The 21,784-nt window shown below is 31.6% G+C and overlaps 1 protein-coding gene and 1 long non-coding RNA gene across 14 annotated transcripts in view; one reads left to right on the forward strand and one right to left on the reverse strand.

Moving 5' to 3' along the window:
• Window positions 1–21,784, reverse strand: part of LOC143256934 (uncharacterized) — a 496,333-nt gene that overhangs the window by 468,338 nt on the left and 6,211 nt on the right. The gene's annotated exons all lie outside the window — the stretch shown is intronic.
• The window catches only part of LOC143256930 (lon protease homolog 2, peroxisomal-like), a 106,570-nt gene that overhangs the window by 31,893 nt on the left and 52,893 nt on the right, over window positions 1–21,784 (forward strand). The window contains 5 exon segments of the mRNA XM_076514818.1: window positions 5,155–5,248; window positions 7,648–7,843; window positions 9,070–9,179; window positions 17,588–17,740; window positions 19,476–19,633. Of these exon segments, the coding sequence (XP_076370933.1) occupies window positions 5,155–5,248; window positions 7,648–7,843; window positions 9,070–9,179; window positions 17,588–17,740; window positions 19,476–19,633 (711 nt within the window).

Genomic DNA, 21,784 nt, shown 5'->3' on the forward strand with positions numbered 1-21,784 from the left:
GAAACCTCTGACATTGGATGTCACATTCCATGAGCTTCCTTCAGATATTTTCTGAAGGGAACTCATCTAGGTAAACTTTGCACCAGTCCCTCCACCATCTCAGTGTGGGTTTGTAGCTGTTCTGTGTCAAGAAGTGAGCATTTATTTTGGAAGTTAACAGTTTTACATTCCTGAAAATATATTTCCAGTAGATACTGACTTCTACACGTTTCCATCCATTTTCTCTTTCTTGGTGCACATTTATTTATTACTTTGTGAAAAAAGGAGTCACAAGTATGAGTATAGAGATTATCATTGTGCATTGGAGGTGTATTACACTCCCATTAGTGGGGAGGGTTCTAATGAAGGATTATGTCCTATGATAGTAGTGCAAGTTTATGAGAGATTAGGTGATAGTTTTTATGGATAACATGAATTAAAGAGGAAAATAAGTAATTGTATGTGAGTGTATGCAAATATGAGTATATATTGGAAATACAGAACAACAAAGAAGCTGGAGATTTAATTAACAACAAAACTAGGAAATATAAAGGTCTTACCAGAAATGGGGGTTACTAAAATTAAAAGTGAACTAATGTGGATACTGGATATAATATAGAGATTCATATGTAATGTAGTCATTTTTACTTTCACTAAGTAGTTTTATTCATAGTTACAAATTTAGTTTTCTGATTTTTTTTTGGACACTGAGATTGACCTGTTCCAGGATCAAAGAATTCTAGATTGCTGGTTTCCTAGGTCTTCTGAATAATTTGCAGGTTAATTTTAGAAAAATAATAACATATGGTGTTAACATAAATTAATAATATTGTGTTAAGTAAATCTTACTCTGTGTTTTCTGTACATTGTGATCTGAATGGTAAATAACACTTCACTAACTTAATATATGTATAATCATAAAAGTTGTTGTTAAACAGTTTGCTAATTTAAATAGCATCTCATCTACCACTGTGTTTACTGTATTGCCATCCTTCCAAAAAGGCATTGTATTGGGTGAAAGGCCTCATTACTGGTTGTTGTAGATATAGTACATTTAACACATACTCTTGTTTCCTTTCATTTAAAAGTTTGTTTTAGTGACCAGTAAGAAAAGTACATAGTAATGGGGATACACCATCTGTTAAATTTAGCTTCTACTGAAAAACATCATATATGAGAGAAAATAAAAATGGCCAGAGTAAGTACACAAAATTAGAACATTAGGTATGACTTGATACCTACATCCAAACGAAACAGAATTATAAAAATGAAACTAGAAAAGTTGATTTTAACCAAGGCTGATTATGTAAGAGTGATCAAAAGAGTTAATGATGTATTAATTTATATAATAATCTGTGTATCTCAGCTACTATAAATAATAGTCTTACCTGAGTGAAGAAGAGTATATAATATTAAACATCAACAGTAATTACTTTTATATTTTTTGTTTTTAATGAATATGAGTAGATGTTATTTAGTATCTTGCTGTAGTGGTTCTGTATATTGAATGACAGTTCTCAAATAACTGAGAGAAAAATGGTTAGTGATTGACTGTAGTGTTTTATAAGTAAAGTTACTTTCTGAATATTAGCTTTAAATGATGTCTTTCTTGAAGAATCTTCTAGTGTTTGGAACAACCATTGAAATTGCTATTATAGTCAATATTCAAATAAACACCAGAATGTGTTTTTATAAAAGCAGTTTGCATAATGACATATAATACACACCTTCTAAGGCATTTCAGTTATTGAAACATCAAATTTATAGGCCCATCTTGGATGTTTCACACTCTCAAGTAAATTAATTTAAAAAAAACAAACAAACCTTAAAACCAGTCTTTATCATTTGTCTACTTATTAAGCATTTCTTAAACTCATTTAAATTTACTGCCTCTACAACACTTGAAGGCAACCCATTCCAAAGGCCAACCACCTTGTTAGAAAAATAAAACTGTCTTAAGTGAAGATGACTCCTACCCTGCCAGAATTTATACTTGTGTCTTATGGTCCAACTGTTGTCACTATTAAATATGAAAAAGATGATACACAAGTACTGTTAATACCCTTTACAATCTTAAACATCTCATTTAGTTCCCCCCCCCAAAAAAAACACCTTCTTTTTTCAAGAGAAAAGTTTGAGAGTTTTCAGCTTCTACTTATATGACAATCCCTCCATCCCAGGCACCATTCTAGTAACCCATCTCTGAACCCTTTTGAACAATTCAGTGTCTTTCCTAAGGTATAGAGCCCAAGACTGAACACAGTGTTCTAAACATGGTCTAACCAGTGACCTGCACAATGAAATTGTAACCTCTTTAGACTTGTATTCAATATTTTTGTAGATAACAACCTAAAATCCTATTTGACTTACCACAAGCAACAGCACACTCATTGGATGGTTTAAAAAACTGATCAGCTGTTACACCAATATCCCTTTTTTTCGTGACACTGTTGAGATTATTCCCTTCCAAATTGAACTATGCCATTGATGTAAGTAAAAAAGATCAAAGGTCCTGAGATTGAGCCTTGGGATACCCCACTTTGGATATTAATCTACTTTGATTGAACTTCATTGGTAGCAACCTTCTGGTTTTTCATCAAGCCACTCTTCTGTCTTGTTAGTTTATTCCTCACACCTATAGAGATAATATTTTGTACCATCACATTGTGGCACCTTGTCAAATGCTTTCTGAAAATCCAGGTATACCAAATCTACAACCATATCCTTTTCTAGATAAGCAGTAACCTTTTCAAAGAATGTGAGATTTGTAAGGCAAGATTTTCCCTTAGTGACACCATGTTGACTATCTAATAAAACTATAAATTTTGTTAAATGACTTTGGAAAGTGCCTTTTAAGAGACTTTCTAAAACTTTTATCACAACTGTTGTAAGACTAATGGGTATGTATTTACTGGGACATTTATATCACCTCCTTTAAAAAGAGGAGTGACATCACCTAATTTATAATCCTCTGGTACCTGCTCACTAGTCAAGGACTGACTGAAAATCGGTCTATAAATAGATATAACTCTAGAAATAATTTAGGCCATTGTATTGCACAACAGCTTTTCTCAATTTATAATTCAAATTAAGTTTTACATTTTAAATTTGTCCTAAGTTGATAAAGGATATACTCTCTTATTGTAATATATGAATAATTTTTGTGAATTCAAGAAAAAAAAAATCTTTATACTGTATACTTTATTTCTGTAGCATTGTTTGGTTTCACCACTATTTGCAAATGAATTGTATTCATTTTCTGATATATACAGTTAAGGAGATGTATTAATTTAAATGAACATTTTGTATAATGATTTGATAAGGGTCAAACCCCTTTAGCTACTGCTTTTAGATTTTCTGTTTCTAACATGCAACAGTACTTTGTAATAAGTCTGAAATGCAACCTTCATTTTATACAATTACATAAAATTTTCCCACCATAATAAAAATGTTTGTAAAATTTATATTCATAATTTTCGTTTGATTTTCTGTTGTATCTGGTAAAGCAGCTATAATTTTTAGCTGTAATTGTTTGTTTTTGTTATCTACATGTGAATTCAGTTATATGCTGTTTGTTTATATTGTATAATTCAAATATGCTACTTGTACACTGTTTTTATTTCAATGCATAATCAATCATGTACTTGTAGACTTCACTCTACACAAATACATGCAACAAAGTTTTGGAATTATTATTTTTTACTAACTATAAGGTGTAAACAAAGTTTTCACTTAATATAGAGATAAAAGAGGTAAAAATTTTAATAAAAACGAAGGTTTGATGACACAGCAGACAATAATGTATTGCAGGACTTACACAGTTTTCGAGTTCCTAGCCAACAACACAGATTGGTGTGGAGAAATGTATTTTGCTAGTAGACAGTTTTTATCTGACTCATTGGTCTGGAATAATTAAGAACTTTGAAAAATTAAAGAACTATGGTTAGTGGTATTTGGACAGAAAAAATCTTTGTACATGATGCTGTAAGATGTTTTAAGAGTTTCTAAAATAAGAGCGATGTAAAAGAACAAGATAATTATTTATTAAATGGTTGGTTTTAAGATAACTGTAATATTATGATTTTTCTTTTTAAAAAAAGTTGTTAGTATGTTTTTATTTCCTTTGTGTTTTAAAAATAGACCAAATATGCAAATATTTTTTTGTATTTTTTCTTCAGTATGAGTAACTTTTGGAAACATACAAGACTCGTTAAAATTCCAAACAATTACAATGCAATATTCAAGATAAATGTCCATAGTGTTATAAGTCTTTCATAATAGTAATACTATTTCTTTTAACAGCATGAATTTATCTTTGCTGTAATCAATATTATCATGAGGAAGACAGCTGGAAATAACAGTGTATCAGTTAGTCTGTGTGATCTATCAGGGTCTTATTTAAGAAAAAACAAACCCAATACTATTCATTTATTTTCATTATTTTCTATAGAAGATCTACAAAACCTTAAAGTAGCTATTTTGTATTTTGTAATTAAGAATTAGCATTATTACAGTAATAGTCAGCATGTTAGTAGTAGCTAAAGATGCCAGTGATAAGCTCTTATGTCAGTATATACCTTTACTTCTTTGTCAGTATGTGTAAGTTGTTAAATCTCATTTTTATCAACAAAGAGAAAGGGGTAAATAAATTTGATTGAATTTTATAGCTTTTTTAGAGTAAGACACATACAGTATATAAATGGAAGACTAGTGTGGAATCATCTGTTGAAATCATGTTCTTTTATTCTGTTAAGTTGATTTGGGGCCAGACTGACTTATATGGATATGTATTCTATATAGTTTTAATATTTGTTCACTGTTATCTTTTTCATCAAAACATAATTAGGTTTTATGTTGAATACAGTCTCGTTATAAATGCAAATTATCAATGACTCCTTCCCTCTGTATTTTGTTTTATTAATATTATTTTTATAAATGTAAGTTTAATATATTAACTTGACTGTGGTTGTGTAAATCGGTGCTCATGTGAGATTATCTTCTATGTATGTTTTAGTTACTGCTTTACTGTTAATAATTTTAAATAGAAAATAACATTAATTGAAGTATAAATAATTTGACTGATAAATCAGGATTTTAGATATTATAATATTTAATAAGGTTTTTATGTTTTGAAATACATTGGTATGTGTGTATAACTAACTTTGTTGTTTGCAGCCTCAGCTTAGTAAAGAACCACTTGCTAAGTAGGAATACATTAAGCAGTGCTATTATTGGCATTGTACCTCGTGAACCAGGGAGTGATGGAGAAGTAAGTAAATTTAAATCAGTAATGAGAAAAAAAATTAACTGCATGTGTAATATATTTTATAAAAAATTATAATAACTGCGTGGCTGTTTGTGGTTTACAGAGAAAATCCTTTATAATAGAGAGGAAGTGTGTAGTAATAATTCATTAGTTGCTAAATTGTCACTTTTATAACTGGCCTTGTATTTAATCATATTAATATTGAGTCTCATTGTTCTGTGTACTGAATACATATAAATGCACATTTTTAAAAGTTTTTTTGTTATGCAGTAATCAATAGTTTTTCTGCACTTTTAGTAATTATGAATGTATACTAATAAAGAGTGACGTACTATCGAAAACTGTGTGAATTTCAAACCAAGAAACTTCCATGTAATTCTTAACCAAGCCTTGAAGGAAGATTTTCTACCTTCTGAAAGTACTTGGGTTATTTTGTTTCTTATTTTGTGATTAATTATGTACTATTACTTTAAAAAAGTATTTATTTCTTGCTATTCATTTTGATGGCAATATGCAGTATTGAAAAAAATGTGATTATTAGTCATGTATCAGTTTTTATGTGAATAAGATATTGTGCAATAGCATTGTTTAATGAGATGCTACTTTTATTTGGAGTAATATGCACTGATACTTATATAACTTGTAATCTGCTTTATGTTTTGGGTTGTAATACCTTTCAGGATAATAATTATATGTGGAAAGTATGGTAGTAACTTCACCTGATTCAAAAAGGCATGTTGTATTGTACATGTAATTCACTCATCAAGGAGTGTGGTCTGCAGGTACTTCACTTCTTTGGCAGATGATTGTTATGACTATCCAATATAAGTTTAATCAGATTGAAATCTTATAAATTCAAATCAGTTTTGTCCAGTATGATGACAATGAATTGTTACACTGTCATTGTGAGTAATAGAGGTTAGTAACTTTTAATCAACAACAACAACAGCAAAAATCTGGTAGCACAATGAAGTTGTGTCCATAAGAGCAGATAAGATAAAAAAAAAGTTATGAATGCAGTTTATCTTTTAAAGAAATTAAAAAGCCCCTTGACTATGACTAGGATATTTCCAAACGTCTAACCCACCTCAAGCAGTTTGCACTGTTGAAACGTGTAAGCACAACCTAGTGCTTTGTGTTGTTTTTTTACATATTATTTCTATTCCACTATCAGTGCACAAAAATGTTGAATAGCTTCTCATCAGACCACACTTTAAGTCATTTATTGTCTACAGTTTGCACTGTAAGTACCATTTAAACTATGCTCTCATGTTTACCTATATATATATTAGATATTTAGTAACTTCTACATTTGGAATTAGTAAAATTCTGCTCTTCTGAAAGACAGTCTGACTTCTGTTGCACTTTGAAAGCCTGTTCAGTCATTTTGGTTCTTTGTCAGTTAGTTTTACATAATGGTACACATTTTCCCTTTCATTTGTCAGTAATGGTAAAGTCTACTTGGAAATGTCTTTGAAGATCTTAAAAAAACAAAACAGTTTCCAGCAGTGACACTCTTGTATAATAGATGGGCATTATGCTGATTTAAAATTAAGATAATTTATTATCTTCAAAAGACATCAAGAAATGACTAAAGTAGTTTCTTGGTATGTTACAAGTTTATTTTGTACATGCAACTAAATAGAATGTTCTTTGAAATTAGTGCTTGGAGTCCTAATAAAGCAGACAGTTAATGTACTTTGTGTTGTAAAATTAGATCATCGTGTTGCTTTTGGTTTAGTTGTTAAGTTAGTTAAAGTACTGTTGCTGTTTCTTGTGGTATAATTTTTTATTAAGTAATATTAAACTTTAGTTGTTTCTTGCCAATAATTTATATAATTAAATTCAGCATTGGTTTTAATTCCTGCTGTATTACATTGTTCAATAGTATATTTGTTTAATTAAATTATTTACTGGTTGTTTTTCCTGTCATGTGTGTGTGTGTATATATATATATATATATATTTTTAGTAAGTTTTGTTTATGTTTTCACATTTTAATTTATTTGCATTGCTTATTGAATTGTTAAAACATATAGAATTGTTTTTTTAAGGTATCTTTGTAATATTTCTCATATTATTCTATAAAGTTTTATCTAGTTGCTTTAGTTTATTAAGATATATTGTTTCTGTTTTCATATTTTATTACCATTGCTTACTGAATTGTTCAGGTTAACAGTTTTTTTTTAAGGTATCTTTGTAGTATTATTTGTATTTAACTAAAAAGCTTGACTTGAGAACCAGTAAAATTTTAGTGATATGAAAAATGTTGAATATATGTAATAATCAACTCTTAACTTGTATCCACTTGAGGCAGTGACCATATATTTACTTTATGATATGAAGGAAATATTCAGCAACTCCTTCCACTGAGATGCTGATTATATTTATTTTGATATTTAGGAGGATGTGTCAGCAATGCATCGTATTGGTACTGCTGGAATAGTAGTGCAAGTAACTGGAACTAACTGGCCCAAAGTTGCTTATACTCTTTTAGTTACTGGACTTTGTCGTTTCAGACTAGAAGGCTTGGTACAAGAATCTCCATACCTTATTGGTTCTGTTTTTCAGCTGGACAAACTTCCTGGTGAAGAAATAGGTGGGTTTATACAAAGCCAGAAACTAAACTTCATTTTTATTTCTCTGAATTCAGTAATAATCTTATTTATTTTAAAGGTGAATACAACAAAAAAAAGAAATCATAATTTATATTTCTAATCAATTGCTAGGGGGAAGACTTGTGCTTCACACATGAAACATTTTTTTTGGCTGTAGTATTTTGTATTTGAATGCATAAAAGTAAAAAAATTTAGTGCCATACATTCAAAGTAATTAAAACAGTTAATTGACCTGCCTAGACTACTCATGTATAAGGTTAGGTACATCTAGCTCTGAAAGAATTTGATGGCTGTACAGATTGTCTTAGTGACTAAAAGGTTAAATATATTCCACGATACCACTAAACACCTCCATTACAAAAGACAAATGGTTTGATCAAAAGTAACAAACCAATCAACTTTTATAGCAAGAGACATGAAATCTAGCAACTCTTTGAACATCTGGATAACAGGGGCATGTATTAAAATTCAACATAGTGACGGAACGACTACTCTTAAGTGTCTATAAACAAATGAAGAAATTCACACACAGAATCTTAACATGTAAAGATTAGTGTCGAAGATGGAACTCTGAGGGATAACAGATACATTTCCAGAATACTCCCCTTTGCAATGGATATTACTATCTATACCCACTTCTCTCTTACTCCTAATATTACACTTGCATAACTTAGCAAAGTTTAAAAAGTTTCATATTGAATGTATACGTGTTACTCTTTTACAGTGGTAGAAAATACTTTTTCTTTTAATTAATGTTACTTGATTAATTAAATGTTTACTTGTATAAAAAAACATTTGTCATTTAGTAACATAATGAAAATCCAAACAGAAATTACCAAATAATTTATTTGTATATTTCACTTTGTGTATGTTTATCTTCCTTAATGTCTAAGATGTTTAAGAAATAAGATACATCTATGTAAATCCAAGTTGAATTATTTTATAATAAGGTAGAACACCAAATGTTAATAAATATATTTGAGTATTAAATTTTTGGTTCAGTGTGATTCTGCAGTCTTATTTAATTTATACCTCTTGTATAGCTTATTTGGTAAAATATACATGAAATTTTCATTGATATGTAATGTTGAAGAAATTTTATTTTCTACCACACTACTTATTATAGAATGAGAAATGGATATATACTTGTGAATATTGAAGTGTATGTAAAACATTATCTAATTCAGCATAATATCAACATACATAGAGGATGAAAATAGTGCTGAGTTGTCTGAACTGAAGGATCAGTTTCGTGATCAGGCGGCAAAGCTGGTTGATATGTTAGATTTATCTCTTCCTGCTGTGGTGAGATTGAAAGTAAGTTACCTTTAGTTTTGTGGATATAGGAAAATATAATATGATCATAACCTAGTAAGGTCTATTTCGATAAATTATAATGGAAATTGAATGTTAAAAAGAAATTATATATATACAAGTTTTATGTGTCTAAAATATGTTTACATGCAGTTATAAAAATTTCTTAATACAACCTGTGCTTGTAACTTTTGGACTTCGTGGTAACTGTGATTGGAATATTGTGAAGTTTTGTGCATGTGTTAATATGTTACTTGTTTTTTAATGTGAATTGGGTATTGACGTAGATAACTGTTAGATATAACAATAATACGGATTGGATTTAAGGATATTAAAATTGAAAAGAAATTTTTACTTTGAGATGTACAATGTTTAATATTTTTATAACACTACAGGTAATACAGCACTCAAGAATTGAATTTTTTTTCATAATCTATCCCAGCTAGTATTATATATTTTTTATACTATTGTTTTTAATTGTGAAATTGTTAGCTCAAAATTCTTTGTTCTGCTATAGAATTACTGTGCATTACAAAAATGTTTCTAGGAATGTTTTGTTTGAAAAAATGAAACTGTTACTTTTTTGCTGTATATGACATATGAATTGTGAAACATTTAAAAATGAATACCAGAAATTCAAATTATATATTTCTCTTTGATAATACTCCATGCATGCTTATATAAAAAGAAAAAAAAATTGTGCCAAGTCAGCAGTTAATATGTGTCCTTATATGTTTTTGCATGTATATATTGCTAATCTTTCATTATTCAGTGCTATATACCCTCTTGCTATATGTTGTGGGTTCGAATCCCTGTCGCACCAAATGTGCTTGCCCTTTCAGCTGTATGGGTGTTATAATGTGACGGTCAATCCCACTATTCCTTGGTAAAAAAATAGCTCAAGAGTTGGCAGTGCATGGTAATGACTACCTGCCTTCCCTTTAGTCTTACACTGCTAATTTAAGGACGAATAATGCAGATAGTTGAGTAGCTTTACGTGAAATCCAAAACAAACCAAACCAAACCTCCTGCCATACTTTTTAAGGTATATCATTATATCTTTAGTGACCAGGATATGATGTACTGTGTAGTACCAGATTTACTATATTTATTTAGTTAAGCCCAGAGTTTCAGAGTGATTTGTGATTCTGAGCTGTTTTATGTAAGTATTTATAAAACAAAATTATTAATGCAGTCTATAAATGATGTTTAAAACTTTTCTGGTTTGATTTTTTTTAACCAGAAAGTAACTCACCTTTGCATACAATTTAGCTATCTTTTTAAAGTGTCTGCTTAAGAGATTTGCATGCCACTAGTCTTGAGGCAACCAACACCTAATTTCATATGTTTTAGCGTGAATTGAGCAAGTGAATGGTATCATGTGACAGAAGTACTCCACCAACAGAAGGGTAACACAACCTCCATGCACAGTAGCTCTTTTTTTCTTCAGTTTGAATGCCTGTATGTGGTGAGGGTGACCTCCCAGTGAAGATTTTGTCCTTTCAGCTTAACTCTTCTGGGATCTGAATGTCCACCCATGTGTGACTAACCCATGAAAGGTTGTAGAGGATCCTGGTGTTTGAGTGGTCTGTCCCCCACACATCACTTTGGCCTTGAATTCAGGGGATTACTCAGCTGGTTCTGTTGGGCTAGATTCTTATTGGGTGTTGTAGATATTGTGTATGATGCTAATGTTTGGGTATAGTGCTTAGGAATCCCTGGCATTGCTGCATTGTTTTTGTTTGACATTGTAATGCATCCGTTTGTAGGACTCCATGGTTGATGGGGTCAGTGGGCACTGAATCTTTCTTCTTTCATTATGGATCCCCTAAATCCTCAAAAAAAAAAAAATTGTAAAAGAAATAGCTAATAGTTAAATGACCACGTCTTGAACTCTTTGACCAGCAGTCTCCACTCCATGATGTACCTCAACCTCATATTTTCATTCTGAATTCTTTGTCAGACAAATCTCTAGAGTAAATGTCTCTCTTTTTATTCAGAAGAGATTAGAGGGACTTGCTGAATCTTGATATTCAGTCAAAACGTTATGTCATGGGAACATCATGATGGAAACATCTACTCCAAAATACATTGAACTTCTCTTAAATTAGAAGACTATTGGGGATATATCCATAAGGTTACTCTCCATGCTACTTTGATTCCTCACAAGGAGTTGTTCTTCAAATCCCTGTCAACAATATCTCTGAATCAGAGATCTTTGTTGGTTTGTCCCACCAAGGAGTTTCTGCAATGTGACATATCTCCACTTGTAAAGGAGTTATGCTGCTTACCAGTGTTCTTATTGTAACATTTACATCACCATTTCCACCTGCTGCTGTGCAAGCAGGTTATCTGAACCATAAGGTATGGCTATGTATTCCTATCATTCTCTTAGATGTTTCCAGTGTGAGTTTCTGCAATGCGACATATCTCCACTTGTAAAGGAGTTATGCTGCTTACCAGTGTTCTTATTGTAACATTTACATCACCATTTCCACCTGCTGCTGTGAAAGCAGGTTATCTGAACCATAAGGTATGGCTATGTATTTCTATCATTCTCTTAGATGTTTCCAGTGTGAATGGTTTTGTAATTTAAAGGCATCTTGTTATAGTTCATTGTGGTTGCAAAGACCATGATGCGTAAGAGTGCAAACTGGACTCTCACTGTGTTAATTGTAGTGATTCCCACCCTTCTTACTATTGATTTTGCTCTAAGTGGATGGAGAAGAAAGAGGTACAGAAATTAAAAAATGTTTAACAACATTTATTATCCAGAAACTCAAACGTTGTTCTCCCCAACTCCATCATGGACATAAAATGCTGTACAATGTTCCATTGTTACACTGGATGTGCAGACAACTCATTCTGTACCTACATCAGAGTCTTTTGACTTCAATGGATAATCAAGTTGACAAGTCAATGTATATTCTTGTCTCTGTCACAACCATTCTGCCCACTGATTGCCCAGGTCCACTTTCTTTGGCTCCAGCATCTGTAAAGTGCTTAGGTATGACGTCTTTGGCCTCAAGATGCAAAATGATTATTCATTCATGCTCTCAGTTGCTAGAACCCATGTCTACTGACAGAGACCTGCCCACTCTACTCGGGACACGATTTGAGGAGGTCAAGAAATGTCCTCCTAATAAAGAAAAATGGAGTGATTGGGAACAGGATGGTCCTCCATTTTCATACGGTGGGATTGTCATGTTTTTGTTCCATACACTTATACTTTTAGTAACTTCATTATTCTCCTTGGCATTGCTGTCATAAACAGGTTTAAATTTCTCATTTGAGTTCAATTTGTTGAGATTTATATAGTTAATGAAACTTTGTTGTTATATTTTTCAAAAGCATTAATTTTTTATCATGAATTATCAGGTGATGTTGACTTATGATTAGTCTTCTGTGACTGATATCTCCCATACAGAAGACTTATTACTACCGTGGCTTCTGGAAGCTTGTTAATTGTCAAGGTCATTGGAGCCATTGTTCAACATGTTGTGAATTAGTGCATACTTACTGGGCATCCTGTTCCTGTCCTAAGTTGAAAAACAATATTTTGGATAATGACTTTAACCTGATTTACTTTGGTCACTACCTTATCAAGCGAAAAAGGACCTTAACCTTCCAATCTTTTTTTTGAGGGGGGGATTCATTCTCAGGTATGTTCCCTTCTTTATATTGTGCTTGTGTTCTTTATTTACTTCATTCTTTACAATTGTTGGGATTTACCTTGCCTTATTTTTTTTCCTTTCCTGTTAGCATTTGTATTGTTTACTTTCTCCAGTAGATTCTCTCTCTCACCCAAAAATCTCGTCCTCCTTATGTGTACATATTTCATTTTATCTTGAATTGTGAATCTTTATCCTTTTCTTTTGTAAATTCTGCATCCTTGATATATTTATTTTGTTAGGTTGTGAAATGGGCCTCTTACCACCTGTTTCATTTTCCGGTTCTTTGTTTTTGAATTTTCATATTTGTTCTTTCTTTCTACCTTCCTGTATTCACTCTTATAACTTCACTTTTTACCTGAAGCATTTCTTTGTGTTTCAGATGGGTGTCTTAGACATTCATTTCCTTTTCTTTTGCAGCTTGACCTGTTCCATTTTTTGTGTTCTATCCCTCCTTACTTTGTTCTCTTTCTGCTTGATGGGACTCATTGTGTTCATTAATATTCTTCTTTATTCTACTCCTTCCTCCTCATTGTGTATATGTTAATTATCAATCTCCCTTTATTTGCCAGGATGTCTTCAGTGATCTTCCTTTCTCCCTGGGGATCTGACTGACATTCTGTAGCTTATATCTTCATTGCCTTCCTTGGTTTTTTCCTCTTTACCCTTTACTCCTGTTTTTCATCTAGATCTATTTACTCCTAATATTTCCATGTCTTCCTCTTTTTAATATTCTCCCTCAACTGGAAGTATACTTCATTGCTCTTCTTGTCAATGGCTATCAGACATGTATGGTCCTGTGTGTGTCCATCTCTTCTTCTGATAACAGCTGTTTTTTATTTCTCCACCATAGTCTTGTTTTTTGTCTTTCTTTTCATTTTATTTTCTCTTCCCTCTAATCTGGTTATCGTACTCAGCTCTTTATCCGAGGGTCATTGGTTTGAATTCCCATCACACCAAACATGCTCTCCCTTTCAGCCATGGGGCATTATAATGTGATGGTTAATTCCACTGTTCATTTGTAAAAGAGTAGCCCAAGAGCTGGCAGTGGGTGGTGATGACTAACTGCCTTCCCTCTAGTCTTGCACTGTTAAATTAGGGTCAGTATCACAGTTAGCTCTTGAGTAGTTTTGCACAAAATTCAAAACAAACCAAACCTCCCTCTAACCCTGTCTGTGGTCTTTTTCACCTAGTCTACTGTTGGCTGTAATAGTATAAAATAAATATTCCACTACTATCAGGGTTCAACAACAAAAAACAATTTATTCAACAATAATATTGCTTAAAAATAAATTCAACATTTACCAAAACATAGTTAATAAACATGTGCCTGGGCAGATCATTGTACTAACGTTAATAAACAATGTCATAAATATCAATATTATTTCAAATAAAGGAATCAGGAAAAAGAACCAGAAAGAAAAGCCAAATTTCAAGAATACCTTTCAGTATTAATAACAATAATGATTATTGCTGTTTATCACTCAATAACTTTATCATTCACTATCTTCTGACTCTCATTCTCTTAGTGAAGCATGAGATTACACCTTATGTGATATAAACTTACATAATTTTCTGCTACAATGATAGTATCTGTTCATCATTGCTAAGAAATTTGGTGTCAGTTTTATTGTACATACGTATTTATTCAAAATACAAATGAACAGTTAAAAGATGTTTGCATTTTAATGCAACTAAAAATTTATAGATGAACTAAACTATAGAAGGAAATAATAAATTATGATAAACACAACTATAATTATAAAAAATAAAAGAATTTGCAATCTCTTATGGCCATGGACAATGTGTTAAATGCTATAAATCACTCTTGACCTGTTTTTCATCTTTGTTTTGTTCATTTTTTGTGTCTTCCCATTTTATGCTCTTCCCTTCAACTTAACATTGGCCACTTTTGTATTCAGTGGTATTGTGAGGGCTTTCACTCATCACGTTTACATCCTGGGACTGGACTTCCTTTTATTGGACTGTTTATTTCTGTTGGCCCATTTTTGGATCATTTCCTCTTTTCCTATCTTTCTTCTTTAAAAGGAAGCTTCTTGGTTGTTGGGGTGGAGACTTATCATGGGGTTTAAATCTTCTCATGTTCACTCAGTATTTGATATTTTTGGGTATTTTCTTCATATCTTTTATCAGTAAACTTTGGCCTTCTCTTCACCTGCAAACTGTGTCATGTCTGGTCACCAGGTTTTGTGTTTCTCGTTACTTTTCTAAATGAGACGTTCTTTTAGGGTTTCAGGTTTCCCTGGGACTGCTTATTCCTTTGGGGCACATGCTCCTGTGCCATCTACAATGAACTGTCATGATCCAATGATTTCTTTCTTGGATTCCATTGTCTTAGTTTGTGAACAATTTTTCAAGTATTTGTCACAGTTACTGGACCATGTCTACACTGTTCCCTTCTTGAACTTAGGCATTTTTATGGATAAGGGCAAAACTTTTGATTCTTGAACACTGAATAAGCATTAACTCGACTTAAATTCACTTTACCTTTTCATTAGTCATTGAATATGTTCCCAATCTTCCCTCTCTTGGTTTATCATTTGGTCATGTGTTACTCAGTCAATTCCATTTTAATGTTTTGCACTAATCATTCAAAAGGCACCTGTTTCAGGACCCTTTGCTTTAGGTATTAAACATATACTTCAGGGCCCATTCACATAAGATTTATTTTTTTGCCTTCTGTTTGCTAGGAATTTGAGAATTGATGACAGTCCACCTATCTAAGCCTGTTTTCAATCAATTTTTCATGGGGATTACTTTTGATTGGGCATACTCCTTATGGATGCATTTTCTACCCTTCTCATCTCTCTTCTGGTAGCTTATTCCTTATCCTTTGGCTATAGCTATCAATTTTCTCAGCCAGGCCTGATCTCACCTCTCTCTATATGCTTGTTCCTCTGTCCCATCCTCCATCTGATCTTTGACTTTACATACTGGTCTCCTTGATGGATTTTTTATTGGCATCTTTTTTATTTCTGTTCTGCTTGACCTGAGCCTGTTCAGTTGAACTGAGAGGAACACACAATGTAAAGAATATGTGATCAAAACTAATGTGCCTTCCTTCTGTAACTAGAATTTGTTTAGTAGAATTCAAACAAGTGCACACTACACAAAAACCATATTGTAATTTTACAGTGCCCTTCTTCTGCAGCTGAAGTTTGTCCTATAAAGATTGTTCTATATAGGTGAGATGAGCACAGACTTTACAAAAATCAAAATAATAATAATATGTAAATGTTGTGTCTTCCTCCTGTAGCTAGGGTGTTTGGTAGAGTGTTCTACATAACTGAGGTACTCTCCTGCTTTGTTAGAGATATTGGCTCAGTGACTGCTTGTATGGAAGTGTTTAAATAGTTATGTTCTCATTCTGCCCATCTATTTGACACATGGAGGTTCAGTAAGTTCCTCCCTTACATTTTGGCAAACATTATACCCTTTGTAAGATGAGATAGTCTCCCACCGGTGTGCCCTCATGGGGCTCCTATTATTGGGTATTGCACTCAATGAGCTTTCATTTGGGTGCTTTCTGAAGGGATATCATCTAGGTAAAGTTTTGCATTGGTTCATTTTATTGTGAAAATCTAGGGAAAATGTGTGAAGAGGTGAGTGATCATCTAGGAAGTTAACATTTTCCTAATCTGAAAATATACTTTTAATAGGTAACCATCTCTTTACACATTTTCTTTTACTTCCCATTTCTGGTGCACGTTTTTGTCTTGCTTCATCAAAGAACAAAGTTACCATGTGTGCAAATGCATAGAGTTTGTGTCTTGTTCCTGTTGGTGGATAGCTTTTGCTGCATGATTAATTCATCATAGACCAAAGCTGTTTGCATTAAAAGAGGTAAAATTAAGTAACCATTGCCTCAAGGCTAGTGGTATACAAATCTCTTGGCAGATGCTTAGATGAACTGTGTGTGTGTGTGTAGATATGTAGTGGAAATATGGTATTTAATTAGGAAAATGTTAACTTCCATTTTTTTATTTTCTTGCATATATTTGTACTAATGTAATATATGAATATTAGTAAGAACATTGTGTCTTATTAAAAATGTATGTGAGGTTTATGCTTTAAAAGTAGCAGCTTTAACTTTTTTTTTTAACCAGATGATTTTTTTCATGTGCTAAGATAACTGTACTAATAGTGACTGTTTATTAAATCACGATATCAGGTAGTGTTGGAGAAACTGTGATTTCTGTCACTGATTGTTATACAGGGTGTCCGGAAAGTCACTGTGCAGTTTTGTAATCATATTTTATTCAGTCTATTTCAAGCCAGCAACTGATGGCTGTGTTTAGAAACAAAATAAGAAGGATCTAGGCCGGTATTGATGCCAACGGGGGTTACTTTCAACATTGTTTATAATTGTCATTCATATTTATCTCCTGTATTCTATATTGAAACATGTCTGTTAATAAATATATAAGTGCACAGTGACTTTCTGAACACCCTGTACATTTATGTAACTGTTAAGGTAAATTATTGAAGTAATATGGGATATTTCTTTAATAAGTGTTTTTAATTTTGCAATGTCATTTGATTAAACCAAAGTATAAGAATGAGAATGATTAAAAAATATTTTCTGTTGTTTGCAAACTAAATTATGTGACTGCTCCAGTTAGTGAACACAGGTATGTCCATCATTGCAGTAATTGCTTATTAAGATTAAAGTGTAAAAGCATATAGTTATTTAGAGTTTTCATGTATTCTGTATTTTAGCGTTTGCTTGGATCCCTACCTGTTCAGAGCTTGCTTGATGTTTGTGCTTCCATTGTACGTGCCACACAGGAAGAGCGACTTGAGATATTGGATACAATTGACATTGCTGAAAGGTTACGCAAGATACTTCCACTTTTGTTACGTCAGATTGAGGTAGTGAAGAAACTTAATATGTATTGGCTATAAAGTTCACATTGTTGTAATTTTCAGTCATTCACATTCATTATATGTTAGTAAAACCTTTTATCAGAAACTTAATATTTTTATTCTTTGAATGTTACAGGAATTAATAATTTACATATCTGTTTTTTGTTACAAAATTTCTCATTTCTTTGGATTAGTGTTGTAGTATTTTTTTTTAATTATATGCTATGTAATTACAAAAATATTTGTGTAGTTTCTTTTATACAAATTCCTGATATTATACTGCTCAAATCAAGTAAGAGATAATCAAAGCTTGCAGTGTTAGTAACACAACATCACTTAATTTAATGTAAATAAAATATCAGGTAAGCTTGATCAACAGCAGGGTGTGTAAAGAGATCCAGGTTGATTTCAGGACCCTAGTGCAGACCTACCTATGTTTCTGTATTGTGTAGAGCAGTATGTTGGCTAGAAGCACGTCAAGCACAACAGTTTATAGAAGTTTGACAACACATTTTATCAAGTGTAGTTAACAAGATGAAGACTTGCTTTCAGACCAGTAATATAGTTGGTCTGAGACCTGCATTGTTGTTGATGGTCCTATAAGTCTACCCTATTTCATGATATGGGCTTGATGCAATGGGTGGTTCTTAATTTACCAATTGATTCAACACTCCAGTGACAGTTGGAAGACAATTCATGTTGCAGGTTATAAGAAACAGCCTTTGCAATGTTGTTCTTCATGTTGTACAACCAATGTTATGTATTATTGTAATACATCTTATACAAGATGATTGTTTTAAGTTGTGTGATAAGCATATGGTTCATCAAATGATGTGAACAGATGTGTTGTTCATAGGCAAACCTTGCTTTACATTGCATTCAAATATAAGTGTCTATGACTAGACCACACCCCAGTTTCATGCATAAAAGATATGCATACAGTGGTGATGATTCTGGTAAATTGGCCAGAGCACAATTCATTATTGATGGTCATACTGACTAGTGTGTTATGATATGACACTATTAATACTGTGTAACAACAGGGATACAGTCTTAAAATTGTTCATGTTATTTTGTGTAATTGTAGTTTTTAGACCTTTCCTTAATATATAGTAACTCTTGCTTCTGTTATCCTCCTTTAATTAACAATTATGTGGAAGGAAGGAGTATTGAGAGAATGGACTGTTAAGTTTGTTCTCTGGCTCTGAATCCATTTAAGTGTGTGGCAACATGTGATTTACATCCAAGATGAGATGATAATTTGGGAGAACATTTGAATGGAGAATAGACTGTGTATTGCTCCAGCAGCTAATTGAAGTACTCATTTGAAGCATGACATATCATTGTTGAACTTGCATTAGGATGTAAGATTATAATATTTTGTTATTAATAACTGTATACTAATAACTTATTAGGCTGAAAATGCACAATACTAAAGGAGTAGTTGTGGGCACTGACTACAGTAATAAATGCTTACATAGTCATGGTCTCCTAACACTTGTCTTGCATAAAATTGAAATTGGAGTGCCAGTGACATTATTCAATAGTAATTGTTGTGTATTGTTATAGCTAAAATACAGAAAACTCCAACTATTTTCTAGTTGATCTTAATATTGTAGTATCCATTATCAACACTATTGTTTACCAATATTTCAGTCTTTAGCTTATTTGCTGTCAGTTTAAGTTATACATTGTGTATTTTGTGGGAGACTATTTTGTTTGTGTTCCTGTTCTCAAATAGAACATCAAACTGCTCCAGAACTCCAAGAAAGATGAAGCAATAACACGTTCTATGCAAGTGGAAAAGATTGTACCAATTCGAGGTAATCGTCAGAAATTTGACATTGATGATGAAGATATGGAAGAGGATGATATTATTTTGTTGGAGCGAAAAATAAAGTAAGTTTTGGTTTAATTTATATGAATAATGCTTAATAGAAAACAGTTTAATTGGTATATCAAAATAACCAAAAACTCTGAAGATAAATATTTTTTTTTTTTTAATTAATGTGTTTGTTTTTGTCAAGGGAGACCATCCCAATAATATTTATGATTGGTTTCATATAAGGATCTCATAAATCATGTCTAAAGTTAAGATGAATCCTTACTTTTAGTAAAATCTGTTGACTACTTTGTAAACTAGTAAAAATATATATATATATGAGACATTTCAAACTACTGTAACACTTAGTGACTTAAAATTTGGCTGTTTTTAATGTACAGTTTTAAGTTTTTTAATCTCTTAATGAACTGAAAGTACATTAAAGTATCCCAAAGCAATATATTGTGTGAATTGTAATTAATTGCATAATACTAATACTTAAATATCAAATTTGCATATGATTTTTAAATAATTTCAACACCTATCAAAATACTTCCTAATGTATACAAAAAATTCTTCATTGTCAAATCAGTGTTGAAAATGCCTTTCTCATACAAAGAACATTCTTAAAAAAAAATACAAAATGATAAAAACTCTATAACCTGAGTGGACTTTTCCTCTCCAGGGGCAAAAAGAAAGGTTTACCTTTTAAAAGCATTTAGGTTACATTGTTTTTATCATTTTGTATCAAGACTTCATGAACCTACATGTTTTTCTGATAACTTTAAGGAAAATATTAATGTCTACATCTTATGTATGAAATCCTGGTATTGCTACAAGTTATTTAAACTTTAAACTTTGTGAGTTATTTTAAATTTTTGAGCATAATATACACTTCATAGCTGACTTTAATGAAATGTATTGGTTTTAATATACAATCTAAAAATATGGTAACTGGTACAGTAAATAAAATACATTTGTAGAAATCATAATTTTTGATATCTTTCATGTGAAAGAATTGCATTTCAAGTATATGTTATTACATTGAAATTTCAGGAAAATAATATACAAAATCTTAAAAATAATGTTTTGCACAGTGCTGCAGAGTGGCCAAAGATTGTGTTTATCAGGAGTGTGTTGTCAAATGCTGGCAGCATAACATTCAACAAAATTGGAGATATCTAATTTTCTTTCATGTTTTTGTTTAATAACTATATAACCTCTTGTACTGGCAGAAGCATATTGTTGTCTTTCAATTTAATTTCCATTTTTGCTTCTGATACTGCACTGAGCTCCACAAAATTATTCATATGTGATTCTTAATGGTTGTTTTTAGTTCCATTCATTTAGGATCCACTTATAGACTAGGCAGTGTGAAGCACACCATGATTATTCAGATTTTATAAATGTATATTTGTGTCATTCATCATTCTCATTCATAATAAATTACTTAAACCTTTTTAGACGGGTCACAGGTCAAAGGCCATGTTTTCACATTTGTTGATTTGCTTGTAAAATTTTATTGAACAACTTTTTTTTTTTAAGTTACATTATTACATTTGGTACCAAACCATAAATTGTAATTAAAATTTACATATTATACAATATTTAATTTCTTATTTCCAAAGTAAATATTAAAAAACACACCTAAACGTCAGTGTTTATATGTTATGTGGTATGTTGAGTGTAGCACTGATTCATACTATATATCTGTGATGTCAAAATACGAAGTCCATAGTTTTCTATGAATTAGAAACTCAAATTAATGATATTGAAAAGCTAGAATATAAAATAAGAATCTCCTTTCTTTTTTTTTTGCTGTGATATCCCTTATGTACTGAATCAAACACAACACCCACATCTTTCCATTTTTGGAAATGGTCCCTTATGTATATATACTTCTATATATGACACGTGAATAACCAATTGAAAACTCAAAATGTCTCCCTAGTAGTTTTTTTGGCCTTTTTTAAATATAACAGCATCATTTCTTTTGTTTGAGACCCATCTTTATGCTGGAAAGTTGAGTCTTTAGTCTTTTTGAAAATTCATATTTTTAGACTTGAATACAATAGCTAAATTACCAAACTTGATAAATTATAATGGAATTTTGTCATATTGATGTTATTTGTGATTTTTTGGTTATTCAAACATATGTTTAAAACTTGAAAAATTATTTTGTTTCACATCTTCCACGTGCAAAATTTTATAAAGCTTTATGAACTATG

This window comes from Tachypleus tridentatus, chromosome 7 (genome assembly GCF_004210375.1).
Source record: "Tachypleus tridentatus isolate NWPU-2018 chromosome 7, ASM421037v1, whole genome shotgun sequence".
Taxonomy (NCBI): Eukaryota; Metazoa; Arthropoda; class Merostomata; order Xiphosura; family Limulidae; genus Tachypleus; species Tachypleus tridentatus.